The sequence below is a fragment of the Anolis sagrei genome, chromosome 1, assembly GCF_037176765.1.
Source record: "Anolis sagrei isolate rAnoSag1 chromosome 1, rAnoSag1.mat, whole genome shotgun sequence".
NCBI classification, from domain to species: domain Eukaryota; kingdom Metazoa; phylum Chordata; class Lepidosauria; order Squamata; family Dactyloidae; genus Anolis; species Anolis sagrei.
This window is the reverse complement of record NC_090021.1, coordinates 102,605,387-102,626,294: the sequence shown is the minus strand read 5'-3', so window position 1 is coordinate 102,626,294 and position 20,908 is coordinate 102,605,387. Positions and strand designations below refer to the sequence as shown.

The window sequence follows — 20,908 nt, the reverse complement described above, 5'->3', positions numbered from 1 at the left end:
TTGGCTAAAGCTGTTAATGATTCTTTGGGATCAATGTGTGCAATTTACTGCACTGGTGGAATTATACAGAAGTTTCCATAGATGGCTCTGCACCATTCAACCAAACTACTTGTCTATATCACATCTACTCTCATTTATCACCAATGGAGTGAAGAAATAATATAATCAACATTTTCTACTTTAGTATTAAATACGAAGCACACAGTATCAAATACTACTAGAAATTAACGGTTACCTCAGCAAATTGCCCACAAGGTTGTTGTTCTTATTGCTTTTCAGTGAGAGGGGTTTCTTTATCGGAAATACACCAAAGTGACATACTCTGTGACTTTATCAATAGCAGTTTAATATGGTACAATGCACAGAAATAACCACTTAGAAACAATGGCTTCACAGCATTGCCCATTATCTAACATTTGTTACACTACTTTGATTGAACTGCAAACAATGAAAAATAATAGTTTGTCATGGCGTAAATGATAACTTCCATCATCATCTAGCTGGCATTGCCATAGTTTAATGGATCATGTGATTAACTCTTCATGTATTGTTTTATATGTTTTTAAAATGTTTTAATGTATTTTATAACTCTGTTTATATATTTGTAATTCTACATATCCTATGGCTTCATGTGGTTGCCTACTTGTAAGCGGTCTTGAGTCCCCTCCTGGGTAGAGAAAGGCAGGGGTAGAAATGCTGCAAATAAATAAATAAATACATAAATAGTGCTGGGGGGCGGGAAGTTTCAAACTGCTAACACTTGAATCCCTCATTTCCTTTCCTGTCACATCTGTACTGGTACCTGTCAAAGTTCAAGGAAATATATTCGTGGTGTGATATAAATGACTATGTGCAGGACTTCTTGCCTTGCCATCAAAAGCCAAGGGTAGCTTCCAATAAGAGAAAAGGATTATAACAGGTATGGGCAAACCCAGGCCTGAGGGCTGGATGTGGTCCCTTGGGCATTTTTCTCAGGCTCTCCTATCTCTCACCATTCTATCAGCATGAGGACACAGCAGCCCACTGCATCCTCATGTTTATAGGAGGGCCAGGGCAGTCACACATGGTCCCAGCATCAGCCCCCAGCAGAGCTTCTTCATGGCCTCCTGCTCCCTGCTGGCACAATCCCCTTATTCCCAGGCTCCGCCCCCCAGCTGTCTTCTATTCTTCCTCTGCCGCCACTGACTTCCTCAAGGGCAATTTCTCCCTTAGACAGCTGCTCTGGGAAGATGTACTGGCTCCAAGGAGTGGGCCTTCAGGTGGTAGCTGACGCTGTTTCCTGAAGGGACAGGAGGCAAGGGAAGAAGAAGAGCCCTGGACAGTTGCATGCCGAGAGGATTTCACATGCCCTGCAGCCTCTCCTTCCTTTCCCTCCTGCTCCTGCTCTTATTCTTTCTGACGGGGAATTTGTCCCTGAGGAAGGCTGAGGCTGCAGAAGAGTAGGAGGAAGAGAAAGCAGAGGAGGAGGTGCTCCCCTCGTCGGTGGGAATGGAGGCCAGGAAAAAGGGGAGGCTGCCAGCAAGCAGCCACACATAATAATAATAATAATAATAATAATAATAATAATAATAATACTTTATTTATAAAAGGCTCCCCAGCTCCTCCTCGTTTTCATACTTCAAAATGGTATTATCTGTATATCTAAGGTTGTTCATGTTTCTTCCAGCAATTTTAACCCCAGCCTTGGATTCGTCAAGCCCCACATGTTGCATGATGTGTTCTGCATACAATTTGAATAGGTCGGGTGAGAGTACACGGCCTTGCCATACTCCTTTCCCAATCTTGAACCAGTCAGTTGTTCTGTGGTCTGTTCAAGCCCCAATGGTTTTCCTGGAATTTTCAGTTTTATGGCATTCACATCAAAATATGCCACCAAGAATATGTATGGATGTTAATGCATACTTACTTTATATACTCATGTATGAGTCTAGAAATGTTAGTTTAAAAATCACCCCCAGAACCTGGGTTGACTTATTCAGAGGTTAATATGAGTACAATACCTCAATTCTTTTTTAAAAAAGGAACCACCCTCTTCAAATGGCAATATTGATGTCCTTCTCGGGATAATATAAAATAACATTGACTCCTTCTACTTAATCTGCTGTGGCACCTCTTCTGGCCTTTTTAAATGGCTGAATGAGGAAATGGTGGTGCTCGTCAGGGGCTACTATCACCCTAAGTCCTCCTATACATTTATATCCTGTCAGCATTGGTGTTTTTCCCTCTCTGAGGAATGACCTTCTACTTACCCATGGGTTATTTCAAAATCCATAAGTTGGCCCCCACACCTGCCCATGACTTATACATGAGGTTGACTTACAGATGAATTCAAGAGAGATATTGACAAGCTGGAATGTGTCCAGAGGAGAGCGACTAAAATGATAAAAGGTCTGGAAAACAAGCCCTATGAGGAGCGGCTTAACGAGCTGGGCATGTTTAGCCTGAAGAAGAGAAGGCTGAGAGGGGATATGATAGCCATGTATAAATATGTGAGAGGAAGCCACAGGGAGGAGGGAGCAAGCTTGTTTTCTGCTTCCCTGGAGACTAGGACGTGGAACAATGGCTTCAAACTACAAGAGAGGAGATTCCATCTGAACATGAGGAAGAACTTCCTGACTGTGAGAGCCGTTCAGCAGTGGAACTCTCTGCCCCGGAGTGTGGTGGAAGCTCCTTCTTTGGAAGCTTTTAAACAGAGGCTGGATGGCCATCTGTCAGGGGTGATTTGAATGCAATATTCCTGCTTCTTGGCAGGGGGTTGGACTGGATGGCCCATGAGGTCTCTTCCAACTCTTTGATTCTATGATTCTATGAATATATATAACCTTTTATCTTTGGAAACAGTAGCTTGAATATCCCAGAGCCTAATGCCTTTACTCTAGTTTGCATATACAAAAGGAGCTGTGAGTAATTCATGTAACTGTGAATAATAATTATAATTATAAGAATTTTATACAAACTCACAAAAAATGGTTCAGGAAAAAGTGGCACTGTCTTTTGCCATCTTTTAAAAACATTTTAGTAATACATTTATCCTCAATCAAAATTCATCATTATAAAATGCTTTTCTCATTTGCAGCTATTTCCAGAATATTTCAGAACATCTGCACCAGTTGTTCCTCAGGGACTGATTAAAACTGTACTCATGCCCATCACCACTTCTCTTAATAGGAATAAAAATATGGTTGTTGCACATCAGGACTGTTATCCTATACTGTGCTATAAACTAGTCCAGAAAAGAGTATTTTACGAAAGTATTAGATTAAGTCAAGTAAATTAAAATTGGCTTAAACTAATTAATATAGATCAGAAGTCAGAAAGTAGTGCTTTTGATTTTCTTGCACTGAAATATTTTTCAGTCGTAATTGTAGATTTTGCCCATGTTGTGAGGTGGACTCTGAGGGGACTAAGTGATTGAAGATTTTATAAAAGAGTGGAAACTGTTTCTGGACTACTTGAGCTATAGCACAACAGAAAATGTAACAATTTGTGGTATGCTAACTGAAACTAAAACAGGCATTGGTTCAATACAGACATTTTCTATGTTCCAAATAGTCCATTCTTTCACTGGCAAAGTTTTAGGCAAGAACTACACTTTGTCAGTGACACCAATCCTTAGTGTTGGTTGTATCTATCTAGTTATGTTCATCACTGGGGTGCCCCTAAAAGTGTTCCAGAAACTATGGAACTTCTATAAGAATTGTTACTGGAGTATCTTTTGCAGTATCAAACAGAATAAACTAAAACTGCTTTTTGTTTCTGTAGCTTTTACAGCCAAAGTCGGATATAACTGCTACAAATACTGGCTCAGAAGACATTCTTATATTTAGATTGAAATGTAATAAAGAGTCCATGTTTGGATTCAAGTAGAAGTCATTTGCTAAATATTTTTCTCACACAAAGATATACACATATGTTGCTAGATGTAAAGAATATGCTTCCTGTCAAACTTAACCAATTCAAAGTAATATTGAATTCAATGCAAGATAAAAACTAAACTTAAAACTTATCTACTGAAGGCAAAGTGATTTGGAAATATTTAAATATGCCCGAAATGAGTCCTCAATTATTTTTCCTTAATCTATGTGCCGTTAAAAGGTCAAACAATGTTCTTGTGCTGTGTTTTAAAATATATTCTAGCATTATGCCATACTAAAATTAAATTTAGAGTTATTTGCTATGTGCATAATTATTTCTGCACATACTTCCATCAAATAGTTGCAGTAAGTTGTAGTAGTGTTTTTATTCTGCTGGTTATTGGAATCCTGCACAGAACGTTCTCGGTAGTGGAAAAGGAAGAAGGGGGTATTTACAGTTTCTGTCTCCTCCTTCCAGCTCCATCACTTCTTTGGTCCAAGTTGTGGAAGATTCTTCACACATTTGGAGAAGATTTGACACGGAACATGGGGAATGCATGGAGCACTACTCCTGGTCAGATGACTCAAAAATATCTAATTGAAAGAGAGGTGTCATAAAAAAAAAACCCTTTATAGTGGGTAATCATCAAATGCTTAGGGCTTGATGGTAAATAAAGGCTAACTTTCTGCTCCATTAGACCTTTTGTATTGTTATAATAATGATAGATCTATGGAAGCAGGCATGTAGGTGGGGGAGGGGCTTGATGAGCTTCAGCCCCCTCCCCCCCCCAATTCTTATGGTGGTCCGCAAGAAGGCCTTACGGGTACATTATTTAAACTGTTATGTTTATTCATATCATTATCTGATCACCATGCTCAATATATCCCATATGCATGGGAGTATTGGGGTAACAATACAAAAGGTTTGCTAGGGTAGACCCTCTTTCACTCACACTCATCCCCCCTCCCCCCGAATCAAACTCAGCCTCTCCCGAATCAAAATCCTGGCTACAGGCCTGTATGGGGACCTAATAACAAATGATCTAGAATTTCAAATTTCATTCTGTAATGCAAACTGGGAAATTATATTTAAAAGACTGAGAGCCTAGGGGACTTTGAGAATTCATACAATAAAGCACATGTCTGAATTACCATATTTACTTTAAACATCATTCCCCAAGATGCACAGTTTTGAAATCAAACAAAACTCTACTTTCCAGCATTCCAAACACTGTACAACACAGTTCTTGTTCTTGTACAAAGTCCTCATCTTACTAGATTTTATTTTACAAAAATATATTTGAAGGATATTTGTCAGTTCAAAAAACAACAAAATGCAATATCTATTGCAAGCTGGAAATGGCTGCTCAGGATGATTATAAATTACAACAATCTAGCTTTCTGCATTTTGAAATGTTAAAATGATAATATGACATTCCTATAAAAATTAAATGGCTAGGTTTCTTGTTTTTCACCTGACACTTGTTTAATAAAGTCAAGACAGCCACTGTATTTAGATTAGATCTGGGCATACAAGCAATTACTAAATCCTATTAGATCCTTGACATTTTTATCTAGTGCAAGGACAATTGCTTTTATTTGGGCTACACAAGAGTAATGTAGTAAATGAATCTTTCCATAAAGTGGTTGTAGAGTAGAATCTAGAAAGAACAATATTGACTATTATGCTTTAGTCTGGAAATACTTCAACTATTTATAACGGAAAAAAGTTAATAAGGAGGGAAAATGAAATGTTTTTGATCAAGTATAGGAACATTATTTTTTATTTGTTAATGACTTCAAATTGTTTTATACATACATATATATATATATATATATATATATATATAAAGAACACATATTCTGTATGTTCTTCTACTTTCACTGATGCCATTTGATATGAGCAGATGTATGAAATAAAATAAAAATAAAAACTGTCCTATTATTACAAGAATAACATTTGGATTTTTTTAAAAAAAAAATGTACATTACTTTTGGAGTAACCCTCATAGTTGAATTGCTATTACACTGCTACTATGTCATAAATATTCAGTGCTGTGTACGTGTTGCCAAATGACCAGCTACGAAGGAGATGTACTGAAAAATATTTATTTGTAGAATTACAATGACAAAAAATACAAATGTAAATATCCATATTTGCCTGCCAGTTCATCTTGATGGACCATAGTAGTCTTTACTCTATCACAAACTTACTACAAACAATCAGTGGTTGTGGACTAGTAATCCCAAAGCAATACATTGACTTATTTTGAACACCAATATCATGTACCACTTCTTTCTTGGCTATACAGTTTGATGCCATGGTGGGTTCAAAGCAACAAATTCAATACCCTATATACTCGAGTATAGGTGCCTCCAGTGGCACACTGGGTTAAACCCTTGTGCCAGCAGGACTGCTGACTGATAGACTGGCGGTTTGACTCTGGAGAGTGGGGTTAGCTCCCATCTCAGTTCTCTCTTTCCATGTGGAGACATGAGAAAAACCTCCCACAAGATGGTAAAACATCAAACATCTAGGTGTCCCCTGGGCAACGTCCTTGCAGATGGCTAATTGCAAGATGGTGACTTGCAGTTTCTCAAGTCAGTCCTGACACAAAAAGAATAACTCGTGTATAAGCCAACCCGAAAATAAGCCAAGGTGCCTAATTTTACCACAAAAAAACAAAAAACCTGGGAAAACCTATTGACTCGAGTATAAGCTGAGGATGGGAAATGCAGCAGCTACTGGTAATTTTTATAAATAAAAACTGCACATATACTTTAGTTTAGAATTGTAGCCAGTCTACTACTAAATGACAAATATGTGCCAGCATAAATGTTTAGGTACAAAATACCTCTTTCATGTTAGGAGAGCTTCAAAGGAAGATTAAAATAATATTTTAAATTTGTATTCCTATTTTATTCCCATCAAATTTTAGAGTACAGATGACTAAACAAATTAACAACAGAGTCACGACCTTTTCTAGAACCTGTGCCTGTTACATTCCAATTTCAACCTTAATTATAGCACAGCACAAAATAACTATATTATGAAGCTTGGGCAATGTGGCCTTGCTGTGTCAATTATCCTGTTAAATACACCTCCTCTGCCATATCATTCCAAAATGACAAATAATTTGATCTTAATAATCTGCCATCTGCCCTCCTGTTCTCAGATGATTTGGCAGTACTTTCCTCTTTTCTGACATGGCTTCTTTGTCTCCTCCGGGTTCAGTGTTGTGTGGGCAGAACAAAAGAGATATAATGAGTTGAACATACCCTACAACCCTGCCCCGTTTTCCTCTAAATAATTTGATGCTATCTTTTACAACGATTTGCATTCTGTGAATGCAACCTCTAGGAGTGAACACACCGAACAAAAACAAAAAGACATTTTAAAAAAAACCCTACTGCATGATGACTGATTCATTATTGCGTACAACCTCCTAATGGAACGGCACAATAGCAAGCATACAGGGCACAGCCATTCTGACATCCACACACATAAGAAGTCTGACTGCATAAAATAACCCTTTTTGAACATGGCACAGAACAATCATAGTCACAAATAAGACTGGTGTGAAACCCAGTTTCTACAACTATAAATGAGGTTCAACTTTTCTTTCACTCCACAGTGCTTTTTTGAAGAATTGGAAGCATTACTCTCTCTGTTTCATTTCAAGCCTTTTATATTCAATTATAGTTAGTTATAAATAATTCACCCTAAAATATTTTCCTTTTTCCCCCATAGAGGCCATCCATTATATGACCAAATTATTTTTTTAATCACACAGTAACATAATGAAACAGTTTTCAACCATGGACATTGCTAACATTATTTTAAGGGATGAAATCCCCCCCCCCACCCCCAATATTGTTGTTTTTGAAAAGATGGTTTAGGGTTTAGGGGAGAAAGGCTAATCAGAAATAGTCAGTGCTTCTTTTATGGGTAGTTAAAGTTTTAATGGCAAACACTGGGAAACTGAGAAACAAAACTACATTAAGGACTAATGGTTATTGTTCTCAGTATATCTGGGCTGAGTGAAATCCTGACAAAGCCTCCATCCCTGAACCAACACATCTATTGGCTCTACATTAGTGAAGCAATATCATCTGGTCACATACAGATAAAGTTATTAATGACATCAATATAGACTCCATTAGACTCAAGCCCCATCTACACTGCCATATAATGCAGTTTGAAACATTATGTGTTCAGTGTAGACTCATATAATGCAGTTCAATTCAGTTAAACTGCACTGCATAAGTCTAGACTGACCATACACTTCATGCTCAGCAAAAATTGAGATGGTTGTGCTTTGGAAGTAGCAGGAGATCTGCTACTTTTTTCCTGTTTCTTTTTAACTCAATACACAACAAGTTCCATAAAACAAAACTGCTTCCATTGTACAATGAAGTTCATTTGGTTATCTTAATTTTTGAAGAATCATAAGCCGTTTCACCATATGGCAGACCATGAAAAATGTTGCACTGACAGCAAGGATGTATAACTCACACAGAATTGTCCATTTGCAACCATTTCATTAAAGTGCAATCAACGAGCAAAGGAAAAAATGAAAGAATATTCATTCACCACAAGTAAGTAAAATTTGTTTTAATGGATTGAGTTTACAAACGTACGTGAGACATTATGACACAGTGTATCATTTTTCTTAACTATAGTTTAGCCCAGCAGTTGGCAACTTTGGTGGATCTAGGAGACATTTTTCCTTACCCCAACAAAATCAAAACTGATGTATACGTTACTTCTTTATTAAACAAAAATCTACTTCGATGGCTAAAAAAGGGTTGCTTTGGAGCAGGTTCCCTCAGGGGACCATGATTGCTTATAGGGGAGGGGATGACAAGAATGGCCTCGGGGTTCCATGCACTTTGCAAGTCATCTAAGTCCTAAAACTGTCTCTGCCTGTTTTATACAATGATTTCTCAAAGTATTTTATTGTGTGTGTAGAACTATTATCTAATTACATTTCTGCATCTCATTTGTTCTTGAAAGAATACCAAATTGCAAGAGTCACAAATGTTTAAAAAGTAGTTAAAAATGTAAATTCACAGACATGTGTAAGGACAGAAATGATGCCTCAACTGAAAATTACATTTAAATTCATAGAAATGTGTGAAGACTGAAATGATACCCCAGAATTTCAAAACAGCAGCGTTATTTTTTAGAAACTGAGGAAATATAAATTACTGCAACATCCATGTGATATAAAAATCTATTCAGAAACATACAAGTATGTGTTGCCCCCATGGCCTTACAATGGAAACAGATATATGTCTATGCAAGAAACCTCACTTTATTCAAGATAACTTACTGACATATAAGTACAACATAAGTTCAAGGGTAAAGATTGAATCTTCCATTTCTCCCCCTGAAAGCTGCAACCTTCATTACTCTGTTTCTCAACAATGAAAAACAGCAACTTATACACACACACACACACACACACACATATACACACACTTACAGTCTATAGAACAAAAGGTTCCCAAGCAAAATATGAGAAGCACAGCCAGAAAAAGCTGCAACCTTCATTACTCTGTTTCTCAACAATGAAAAACTGCAACTTATACACACACACACACATATACACACACTTACAGTCTATAGAACAAAAGGTTCCCAAGCAAAATATGAGAAGCACAGCCAGAAAAATATCTTACAATGTTTTTCCCTTGGGGTGCAAAACAAATCATGGTGTCTTGTCTGTTTAGCAATGTATGTCCAAAGAATTTGTGGATACTCTGGGCCAGCAAAAACAGTAGCTAGTTGTATCTCGAGATTAAGAAATGCTACTAAAAAGCAATTGCAGATTACGCTGGTTATGGTTGCAAGCACATGGTCACAGCAGAAGACAACAAGACACTGCATCTCCTTTCTTGTTTACAGGGACGGGGGACAGGACTCTTTTCTTATATTTTGCTTAGTTTCGCCATTGCCAATTACAGACAGGCCATTGAGCAGTTCTATTTAGGCTGCCTTTTGATGCGTTTTATAGGTAGACAGAAAAGAGCAAATCCTTTTTAAATTCTGTTCTCTTCAACAATTGTACATTGCTGTTGGGAGAGGTTTATAAGCAGACATGTCAATTACATGTCGATTACATTTTTTGAGGAGTATTTATTATATGGAGAGCATTAGGCACAGTTCAATACAAACAAATTTTGTCTCCTCACATGTGTTGGCGAATGGGCAAATAGTTGAATGATTGATGTTTGGAAAGTCTAGGTACTGTATAATGCAGCTGCCTTTAACCTTGGATAATGTTCTTAATTTAAAATAAAATGAAATAAAAGAGGAGTTTTAAAACATAAAATTAAGTATAATAGATAAAATAGTTTCAACTGAAGGACCTGACAGAAAGTGTGGTGTCTTGACTCTACCATATGCTTCAAGAAGAAGAAATGAGACATTTTTAAACTTCAAATTACTGAAAACATCTGTAAAATAACCATATATATGAGTATGCACTGAATTATCTTATTTTCCTAATTCAAGAAAGAATAATTTCCAAAATGTTTGCTTATACCAGCAATATCATTAACATGTTAACTTATTGGTATAATTTTCCCATAAATATTTGTTATAATACGATTTATTTATTTTTTTAAAAAATAGAGACACTGGACAGCATCTATTTCCTCCATATGCAGCTTAATGAAGTAATAGCTACATGTAACCATATATGTAGGCTACACATAGAACATCCATAGTGGGACTATCTTGCCTACTGCAAATAGAAATACCTGATGAATATAAACAGGAATGTAAACAAGAAGATTTATTATAGCCATAGGTTTCCTGCTCAATGGATAGGTCATGCCTATCATAAATATCACTTAATAACTAATTTTTCTGAGCAATCTCTGGATACTGTCTAATTTATTTACACTAGAGCAATCCAGTTAAATCCCTGTAACTCCAAAAACTGCTCTGTGTCTTAAGGATTGACAGATCCCACGTGGCCAGTTGCATAGTTACTACTCTATTTTGCACTGGCAACACAAAGGAAAATGTAAAATAAACTTGCCAGGCTATCGTTTTATCCATTATTCTGCATTCCTGAATGAGAAACTTCAAAATGTAAAATCACTAAAACACATTTTTCCCCTTGGGTGATATGCTAGTTTGATTTTATTTTCTCTGACATTTCACCTGTCAGTTTACCATAAATATACGAAACAAAGAATAATTGTCACATTCTCACTGAATCTCATCATCAAATATCTGAAACTATTAAATGCGTTGGAAACATAAATCTTGAGGGAAGAATTTGAATACTGACAGCATTAAGTAACTTAGGATTCCAATAGGGGATTTAAACTGTTTCAGGGTGAAATTTAAACAGACCGGAGCCTAGGATATGGATACAGTAAAGAAGGCAACCCAGAAGAATCTGGCTGCATCAATAAATTACTATCTCATTAAAAATAAAGTAATGCATTTTTTTCCATGCATTCAGAACATAGTGGTAGAAAAAAACAGTAAAAGACAATCCAATCAACATTAAGTATGGTGAAATCCCACTGATAAAGGCCTGGACATATACTTAAGCTGCACATTGGAACTAATAGGGTGGTAAAAGTGCTTAACTATCTATATGGTGTACAAAACATGAACAGCTCAGTTTTATACTAATACAACACAGACACATTGATGTTAATTTCTAGCTGAAAAGCACCAGTTTTAGCAAACCACAACAGATTGTGTTGGGAATGCAATTTGGCCTTGGTACATGCAACCAACAACAGGAACCATTAGACAATTCTGTAGCATTCCACAGGAAATCCAATCACAACAACCCAACCCACTCCTGCTTGACATAGTGGCACTGCCATCACATTGCAAAAACTGGTAAATACTTGGAACACTACAAGAAAGGGTGATGAGATATGCCACACATTCACTGCTGTACAAATACACTTCACAATATATCTCTTTTATATATACTAGAATGCTAGAATCTGATTACTTACCTGCTTGACCAGTGGTAACAGTAACAGCTGCAAAAAGCCTCTGGGAACGACTCAAGTCAGAAACACCATTCACTGCTTCAACTTCAAAAGTGTAGTTGGCATGAGCTAGCAGGTCCATGACAGTGACGTAGTTGTCTGCTAATCCAGTTTGCTGGGGCATATATCCAACGTTACTCCCACAAGGAACACATTCACCCTGTTCCCAGCTGCACCTCTTGCACAATACCCTGTAGGTCACATCGTTTCTCCCTCCATTATCAGCAGGAGGGCTCCACTCCAAACTCACAGTAGTTTGGTTAATATTGAAAATAAGGTTCTGTGGTGCAGATGGAGGTCCTTCATTAAATGCAAAAACAGAAAAATGGGGTAGGGGGAGAGAAAAATCAGCAGGGAAAAATTTAGCTCATGTTTTAATTACCTTAGCAAAAGCTTGCCAAGATATAAACTTTTCCTGATATTTACTACATTTTACCAAAAAGCCTACTTGAACACACTTGACAAGAAGCTTTATTTATTTTCCATTAAGGAAACAGGATAACCACTCTTGGAGTATTTACTACCTAGTTCTAGCAGCTTTTCTTCTGTGCAATTAAAGGAATATGTTAATGCTCCTCCAAAGCTGACACATATAATATTCCTCCAGTTAGATTTTGTCCCTTTGAAAAATATATGTAAAAACATTTAGAAATTCCTTAATCAGTTTTAATGTGATTTACAACAGCACTGGTGTAAAGTGTTTGCTCTGAAGGACTTACAAATAGAAAAAAAAACCTGGAGCCAAATACCTACACTGGTTGGTCTATTGCATATCAAACATTATGCCCAATCCTGCCACATGTCAACCAAACAATGTGCTTTATCACATTAGATGCTGTATTGCATTAAGAACGTGATAATAACTAAAGCAGAAACATACTCTTGTTTTTTTCAGTTTTTAAAGCTTTCCCTATGTTTCCGATGTTTTTATGTGTTTCCTATGGGAACATAAGAAATATATTTTGTTGTGTTTCATATTTTTACTGTTCATTCCTAACTTTTCTTTGCTGTGGTGTCTGTTCTGATATTATTTTGGGCTAGAAAAAGGCTACACACCTTACAACTGGAAATGCCTGTGGCTAGTCAAGCAACATCCTTTGTGACTACATTCATGAATAACTCACTTGTGCAAGCAACATATGGTGGATCAGTAGGTGCTCTGTAATAGCTGTCTTCACAATCACATCGTGAAGATCCTTCTCTGTCTGAAAAACTGTGCATAGGACAGCGGGAGCATTGCAGATCTTGTGAAGATGACTTGTAGAATCCACGGCCACAGGCTAAAGAAGAATGAAACAAACAAGACAAATGAACATCTGAATCTCATCTTGAGAGAATGGTGAGCTATAAATTCAGTAGGTAAATAAAATACACCATTTTAGACATGCATCTTTTTATGGGGTTTTATCTTGTAGGTATGCACAAAACATATGATGAATAGTTCAAATATATTTGCTCCCAACTAAGTTATGAATAGGAACAGGAAGGTTTTGGGTTTAATGTCAGCTCAGCAATCAGCTCCTTAGGCAAGGTACCTCTTCTCAACCATGAACAGATAATATAATGATGTAATAATGCCAGCGTATTATACTTTCTTCAAGGGTTACCAGTAATGTGGATAAAGTCTTTCATACATATACAGGATAATGATACATAAAATACTAAGAATTGTATAAGTTTTCAAGTAGCAAGTACTAAATTAACATATAAAATACTGAATTATTATTGTCAACATCTGTGCTTTGTGAAAATTGCAGTTGTATTAAAGAAAAAATCAAATGTCACAATGGAAGGGCTAGATGGCTCCCCATAAGATCATTATAAGTGCTGTCATCATAGCACTCATAGAAATACAACAACGTCACTGCTTTTTTGTTTCCACGCTCTTCTTGGCTCTGATCCTGTTGGTAGCATAATTACAGTGGCATAGATGGGGCAATACAATAGTAAGAGTACATTTCCACAAGTGGCACCATCAATGGAGAATAGCCTAGGTATGGAAGGTATCTTTGTCAAGAAAGAAAATTGTCGTGCCATCTCACAATCTAGAAGGATAGCCTTCTCTACTAATAGAGATGGCTTTCTCTTTCATTTTCCCTGTGCTAGACACCAAAAAGTGTCTTGTGTGTAGCAGAACATTATGCTTGCAGTCATCATAAAACATTATGTTTGCAGTCATCACCAAAGCAAATGCAGCTGTTAGCTGAAGAAAAGGTTAATAATGCCAATTAGTTTACATATGTCACATATACATACATTAGAGGCAATCGGTGAGATGCATGAAATGCCAATAATAAAATCAGCCATCATTTATTATACCTTATATTGTCAGGTTTTGAGAAAGGTACAATAAAAATTCTGTTGGTAGCTTCATCCCTGGGTAATATTTTCTGATTCCCCAAAAGCAATGATCACAAAGCAGTGTGAAAACAGACTCGTACTCCTTTGCAGGTCTCTTTTTGGACAGTGCTTCGTGATCCTCCACTTGAAGGAGCAGAGTTATTGGCTTTCATGTTCACAGACCCCTTTTTGAGGCTATACTGTTGTCTTTGTGGGGGGGGGGGGAAGCAAGCACACCATGAAGCAAGAATACCACATTGCCCACCACTTTCAGGAGGAAGAGTTATTCTGTTCCATGTGCACAAATCCCTTTTTGGACAGCACTTCCTGATCCTCTGCTTCCAGGATTAAGAGATGGACTCTAGGGCCTATTTGGCAGCCTCAGCTTTTTCTTTCACAAGTTGGCCAATGGAAGTAGCCTTTACCACTGTACAGGTCATCTCAGGTTTTCATGGATATTTTTTTGACTAATGTTTCTTGCCTTACAGTTAAGTAAGGTAAAGGTAGTCCCCTGACATTAAGTCCAGTCATGTCTGACTCTGGGGTGTGGTGCTCATCTCCATTTCTAAGCCGAAGAGCCAGCATTGTCCGTAGACACCTCCAAGGTCATGTGGCCGGCATGACTGCATGGAGCGCTGTTACCTTCCCGCCGGAGCGGTACCTATTGATCTACTCACATTTGCATGTTTTCGAACTGCTAGGTTGGCAGAAGCTAGGGCTGACAGCGGAAGCTCACACCGCTCCCCGGAATCGAACCTGCGACCTTTCGATCAACAAGCTCAGCAGCTCAGTGCTTTAACCCACTGCACCACCGGGGGCTCCCACAGTTAAGTATAAACAATAATAAAATTAATCAAAAACACCACATATGTAAAATCATGTTTTGCTTTTATAATGGAACATTGGACAAGGAGAAGTTATTCAAATATATGAGCAACCACTTTCATATCTACAGTGCATTCAATGCGTTCAATATTTAAAATTCATATGCAAATAATGACATGAATATTCAAGACTGCATGTGGTAAATATCACGCTGACATGCAAAGATAAATGTTATGAACCTGTAGAAACAGCCATACACAGCCACCGTTAAATCACACAGTATTAATTCTGTGAATTGTGCAATGACTAACATTCAATAATACCTCTTTATCTTTCAAATATTCACTGAATTATATATCTGAAACTTATGAGAGATAATTCTCTTTTCTTCTTCTCTTGCTCTCCCTGTATTTTTGACCTAAGCTTGTCTGGATAGAGTATCCACATAAACACCCTACATCTGTACAACACACAATATTTTTGCTATATTGTTTATTACCATATATATCTTTTTAAAGCTAATTGATCTTTATAAAGTCTTACTTTTTAATTGAGTAAATTAAAAAGTAAGAATTAAATTTAATTGATAACCAATTTTGTCTGCTTTTATTAACTATCATGGAAGCCTTTGAGTAAAAATAAATAAATAATGTAAATATTTTAAATAAATAAACACCTAACTCATGTCTTGAAATATGGTTTGACTTTTTACACATATACCATCCTTCAAAATATTTATGGTTTATCTACTTTCAATTTCATTTGCTATAAAAGAAAATGGAGGTCAGTTTTTTACTGACCCTGGACCAACCATGCATGCACGCAAAGATTAATACATTACACTTCAGTATAGCTTCCAGGATTGTTTATTGTTGTGATTAGATATTTAAGTTCTGAAGCAGAATGTCCAATGGATAGGCTACTTTGTGCCTTTTTTCTTTTTACTATATTGTTTATGGCAATGAAGACTGAAATTTCAAGTAGTTTTTGATAGATTTTAATGGATTTTAGTGCTAATTCTGTTTAATTCTGTTTTAATGTTTGTATATTTGTATATTTTAAATTGTATACGAATGATTTTATATGAAGCCGCTTTGAGTCTCCTTTGGGGAGATAAAGTGGTAACAACAACAACAACAACAACAACAACAGCAACAGCAACAGCAACAACAACAACATGAATGGATGATGGATCGTTCAATATTTGGGTTGGGAACTATGAGGGGGGACCCATAATATAGTCCAAGGAGCACTGAGCATGTTCAGTCATCAGGGAATCTTAATTAGGTAGGAAAAGGGGGTGGGGGAAGATTTGACACAAGCAAAATCAAAGTACTGTGTTTCATATTTGTGCTTGGTTTCTGCAAGCAGTGAAAATCCTGAGCAAGTACAGTAATGCCACCTGCATACCTTACAACCATAACATTTGGATATTTCATTTGAAGTAAGTGTAAGCGCATAAAACAGGAGGGGTTAGTGAACATGTATAGAATGGGATGCCTTAACTCTGCACATGTTTATTAAGGAACAGCACTTGGGAAGTTACATGCTTAAACAAAAAATGCTTCGTTTAAAGTCCGTAAATTATATGATCATTTAAGTCATTAAATCAAATCGTAAAGCAAACTCAAGAAACCTTATGGCCACATAAAAGAGCATCTGGGATTAAATAATGTTGTAAACCCAGTAAACTTCAACTGAATAACAGCAAAAAGACATCAGAAATAATTAAAGAATTGCTGCAACTTGATCTGAGTTTTCTTAATTTTATCAGCTGCAAAAAAAAAAAAAAATGAATCCACTATAACAAAATATTTCTTTATTCCCTTTTCCAAAGACCATTGACAGTTGTCTTGGTTGTAAATATCATTGAACAAAAATCTTCAACTTCAGTAATTTATATTCATTATAACATTTATGGATATTTTTCAAGAAAACATTTCACAACTGTAAATATATTGCGATGTGGGGAGGAGGGAGATGAGTGGGAAGGAACAAAAGGAGACAACCTTGGAAGAGGCCAATTTTTTTAAAAAAATGGATCAAAGAGAAGAGACAAGACAAGTGAAGAAAAGGAAGAAAAGACATAATTGGAGATTCAGAAGGATTGAGGAGAAGGGAGAGATGGCAAGCAAAAATGATGGGAGCCAACTGCAAAAAAAAAGTAACTGGAGATGCTTACAGATGAACAGAAATGTGTTATGTTGTGTTTTGCTGCAGAATGCAAGCTATATTTATAATTATTGGAACTGGTTATTTTTTTAGTAGACTGAACATAGTGAGGGAGTGGCCTCCCAAATCTTTTAGGGTCAGAAAAGTTAGTTTGCTGAGATGTATGCTATCCATAGCTCACTTTTTTTTTCCATCTCAGAACAAACTGTGTAATATTCTGGGTGTGAAAAAAATATGATTTTGAATGAAACCTGACAATTATTCCAATTCAACACAGTTCAGAAAAAGAATTATTAATCCTTATTATTATTTATCCTGAATTATATATGATTATATATCCAGAGTGAGTCAACAACACAAACAGAACCACACTGTGCAGCAGGCTCAGTTGAACCATCTATGAACAGGTCATTTGGCCATTTCAGGTGGCTGGTCAGGTCATTCTGACCTGCTTTACAATAAAGAATGTGAAAGTATAGTCAGGTTATATTAGAAAATAGGGAAATGTAAATATAATGACAATTATATAAACAAAGTCTGCTGTGTTTTTTAAAGCTTCTGAGAATGTGACTCTTAGAATTGGTGAGCCTTTGATTATCGAACTGTTTGCTTTGTTTCAAAGAAAAGTCCTAATGTAAAGCAAGATCAAAGTGTATAATGAAGTTTCATATGGCAACCCTGTAATATAGGCTACAATTCAAATCAGATTGAATTTAAATGCCTATCCCTTTGCAGATTTTTTAAAGATGAAAGCAAGACACATTCATTTATTCTTCTTTAGTCTCTTTGTACATTTAGGAATGTCTTTACCTGGGCTTTGAAATACTGGTACCACAGTGTGCCCCACTTCAGTTCAAAGTGGACTATGATATGTCCATATTTTGAACAAAGTTGTTGGGAAAGGGTCACAATTCAGTGGTACAGTGGATGCTATGCATGCACAACATTCCAGTTTCTTCTAATAGTCCAGTTCAATCACACATATATCCAAGGGTGCTTCCAGAGTTAACTGAAATGTGTGTCAGTGGGTTGAAGAGACCCACTTTGGCATGGGGTTTAGTCCACACACATACCCCCAAACCCAGGCTTTCCCAGGGGGTTGTCCTCATTCCAGCATGGTAACTACTGCATTTGGATGCCTCAGGTAAAAATCTGACAGTGCACTTCCTACTTCTACTTCATCCTTTTACATTTCCGATGACCTCAAGGGCATTTCCAGGCTATATTCAAACTTTAAAAAATATCCCAAAATGTGCTTAACAAAGTTGAACAACCTGCTCCATCCTTCAAGAAAGAGAACACTTAGCAGGAACATGAAATGAGAGCACATAGTTAAGGGTGAGAACTATGAATTAAATACTCTGTTATCTGAAAAACATCTGGGAGAAGGAAGCCTGACCTTTTCATCCCAAATAAGGAATCATCTGAGCAAGATGTTGATTAAGACTGCATAACTTCATTTATTCATGTAAGCAATGAATAAATGAAACTTAAGAACACATTTGAAGGCCACACAGTCCCTACCATGACAGCTTTCATCAATTGTACAACTACATGAGGAGATACTGCATATGTATACTTCTGTGCATTGTGCATCTAAGTAAGCATAGACTCATTTCCATATTCACCACTCAAGAGAGCCATTTTGCTAGTGATCACCCACTTATGAATTCAAACAGGAGCACACTGACAAGTATGGTGGGAACTGAGGTCAGGAAGATGCTGCTTTCCCTTTATATTATTATTTCATGAATGAAGTTAGCTGTAAAGAGTTTGCTGATACTAAATGGTAACCATAATGTTTCATAATTCTAAGCAATGCCCCTTCTACATTTTGCAATGATTACACAAGAGGTACCTTCACTGAGAACAATGCGGGGAATGGTAGGTTATGGTTGCTGCTACTATTGCTTCATTTGAAATAGATATTTCAGGCAATATTTCAGGTTAATTGTGACAATTTTCTTCATCATTGCAGATGCTAAGATTCTGTCATATTAATGTCTGCACAGCTTGCAGAAACCATAATTCCATTGCGAGTGTTGCTAACTTCATGTTGGATGGGCAACCTCAGAATCCCCACTTTAATCCTATTGACAGTGACTCAGGAGGAATAACAAATCCAGGCACTGATACACTTATAACCATACTTTCACATTGAAGAGGAACAGAAGACAAGGTGGTTAGAAACAATACAGTGCAATGATGAAAGCTTTGTGAGCATGCCCTGACATTTAACTATAGCAATTATTCTCTAACCTGTGTCAATTTGACACAGGAGAAAAAAGAAATGCAGATTTTGATCATCTGAAGAACACACGACTCCAGCAAATATACATCTATTTAAAAGAAAACTATGGGAGACAGTGGAAATTTTTTACTGTTATATTATCCATACTCTGATTTTAACGATGCCCTTTTGGCTGATATTACTGTTCTGGTGGAGTCTTCATTAAATGTTAAAATTATGATCTTACCACGTCAGACTTTTAATGTAAATAGAGAATTTTATAAAACCAGACACTTGCTAGGACATATAAATAAAATGTGGCTGTGGTGGAAATAGAGTGCTTAATCAAAACAATGTATGGTATCATATGTCAAGAGTTGGATGGAAGGAACTAGGATAAAAAGCAGGAAAAGGAGCTCTTGTTGTCCTAGAACCTCCTTTCTATCATAATTCACAGCCACCATGACAATGTCAGATCCTGAATCTTTTTTTCATTTTTAACAAAGATGTCAACTGTTATGTTTTCATTGGCACTTAATATATATAGTTCTGGTATATATGGGCCCCAGACTGCTGTATTTTATTTGTCTGACTACTATGTAGTGATAAATGTCTAGATTTAAAATATGTTTACTTTATCTTGCAAATGTTTCTCTTAAACTGTAATAGTGTCTGAAGACTATGTGTGCTTCCATCAAAGAATTACACTGTATGGTTAGCCAAAGTAAACACAAGACTTTTAATGGTTCCCCAGCAATCGTGTGAATGACATCTTCAAACAGGACTGTCCTCGGGCTGCATACCATCACCAGCTCAATGTTTGCTGTTGCCTGTCAAGAATCTCTCAGACTTGTTATTCTCCTCCACCCAATAATACTCTGGCTGTCATGTATGTCCCTAATGCCTTTCAAGATTTCCTTTCTATTAGTCACACACAAAAGAAGTGTCCAAACTTGGAAAAGCCTTGCTTTGGTTTTAATTTTAGACAAATGAACTTAGAAAAAGTGTTCATATAATACAGCAGGGTTTTCCCCCACATATTTCCCCAGTGCATATGTTTTAATGAATAATGTTTGAGTACCCTTACAGCAAATAGTGCAAACTGTCATGGGTACCTAAATCACCATAGTTAATATATACTATTCTTCCCAATGCCATTATGACTTGGGTCACACAAATCTAGGTTAAACTCAATGAACGTTTAATTCCAATGTAATAAGCAAACCATGGTTTGCCTCCCAAGTCAACTGGAAACCTATTTTAAAACTACAGACTGAAAGCACAGATTTAAGAGTCACACTAAAATGTAGCTGTTACCTCTAGACCGAGTTTAGAAAAGATATATGATGAAAAAGAGCTATTTCATGTAACCAAATAGTCATGTGACTAATTGGACCTATTTTCCAACACTGGAGTGAATCAGCTACAAAACAGCATTTTGCAATATAACCTG

The 20,908-nt window shown here is 36.7% G+C and overlaps 1 protein-coding gene across 3 annotated transcripts in view; it reads right to left on the bottom strand.

Annotated features, from left to right (window-relative positions):
- EPHA7 (EPH receptor A7) overlaps positions 1-20,908 on the bottom strand; it is a 201,667-nt gene that overhangs the window by 115,546 nt on the left and 65,213 nt on the right. For all 3 annotated transcript variants that reach the window (XM_060753046.2, XM_060753047.2, XM_060753048.2), the window contains exons 4-5: positions 13,013-13,168; positions 11,853-12,188 (exon numbers count right to left, since the gene is read on the bottom strand). In XM_060753046.2, the coding sequence (XP_060609029.1) occupies positions 11,853-12,188; positions 13,013-13,168 (492 nt within the window). The remainder of the gene's footprint in view (positions 1-11,852; positions 12,189-13,012; positions 13,169-20,908) is intronic.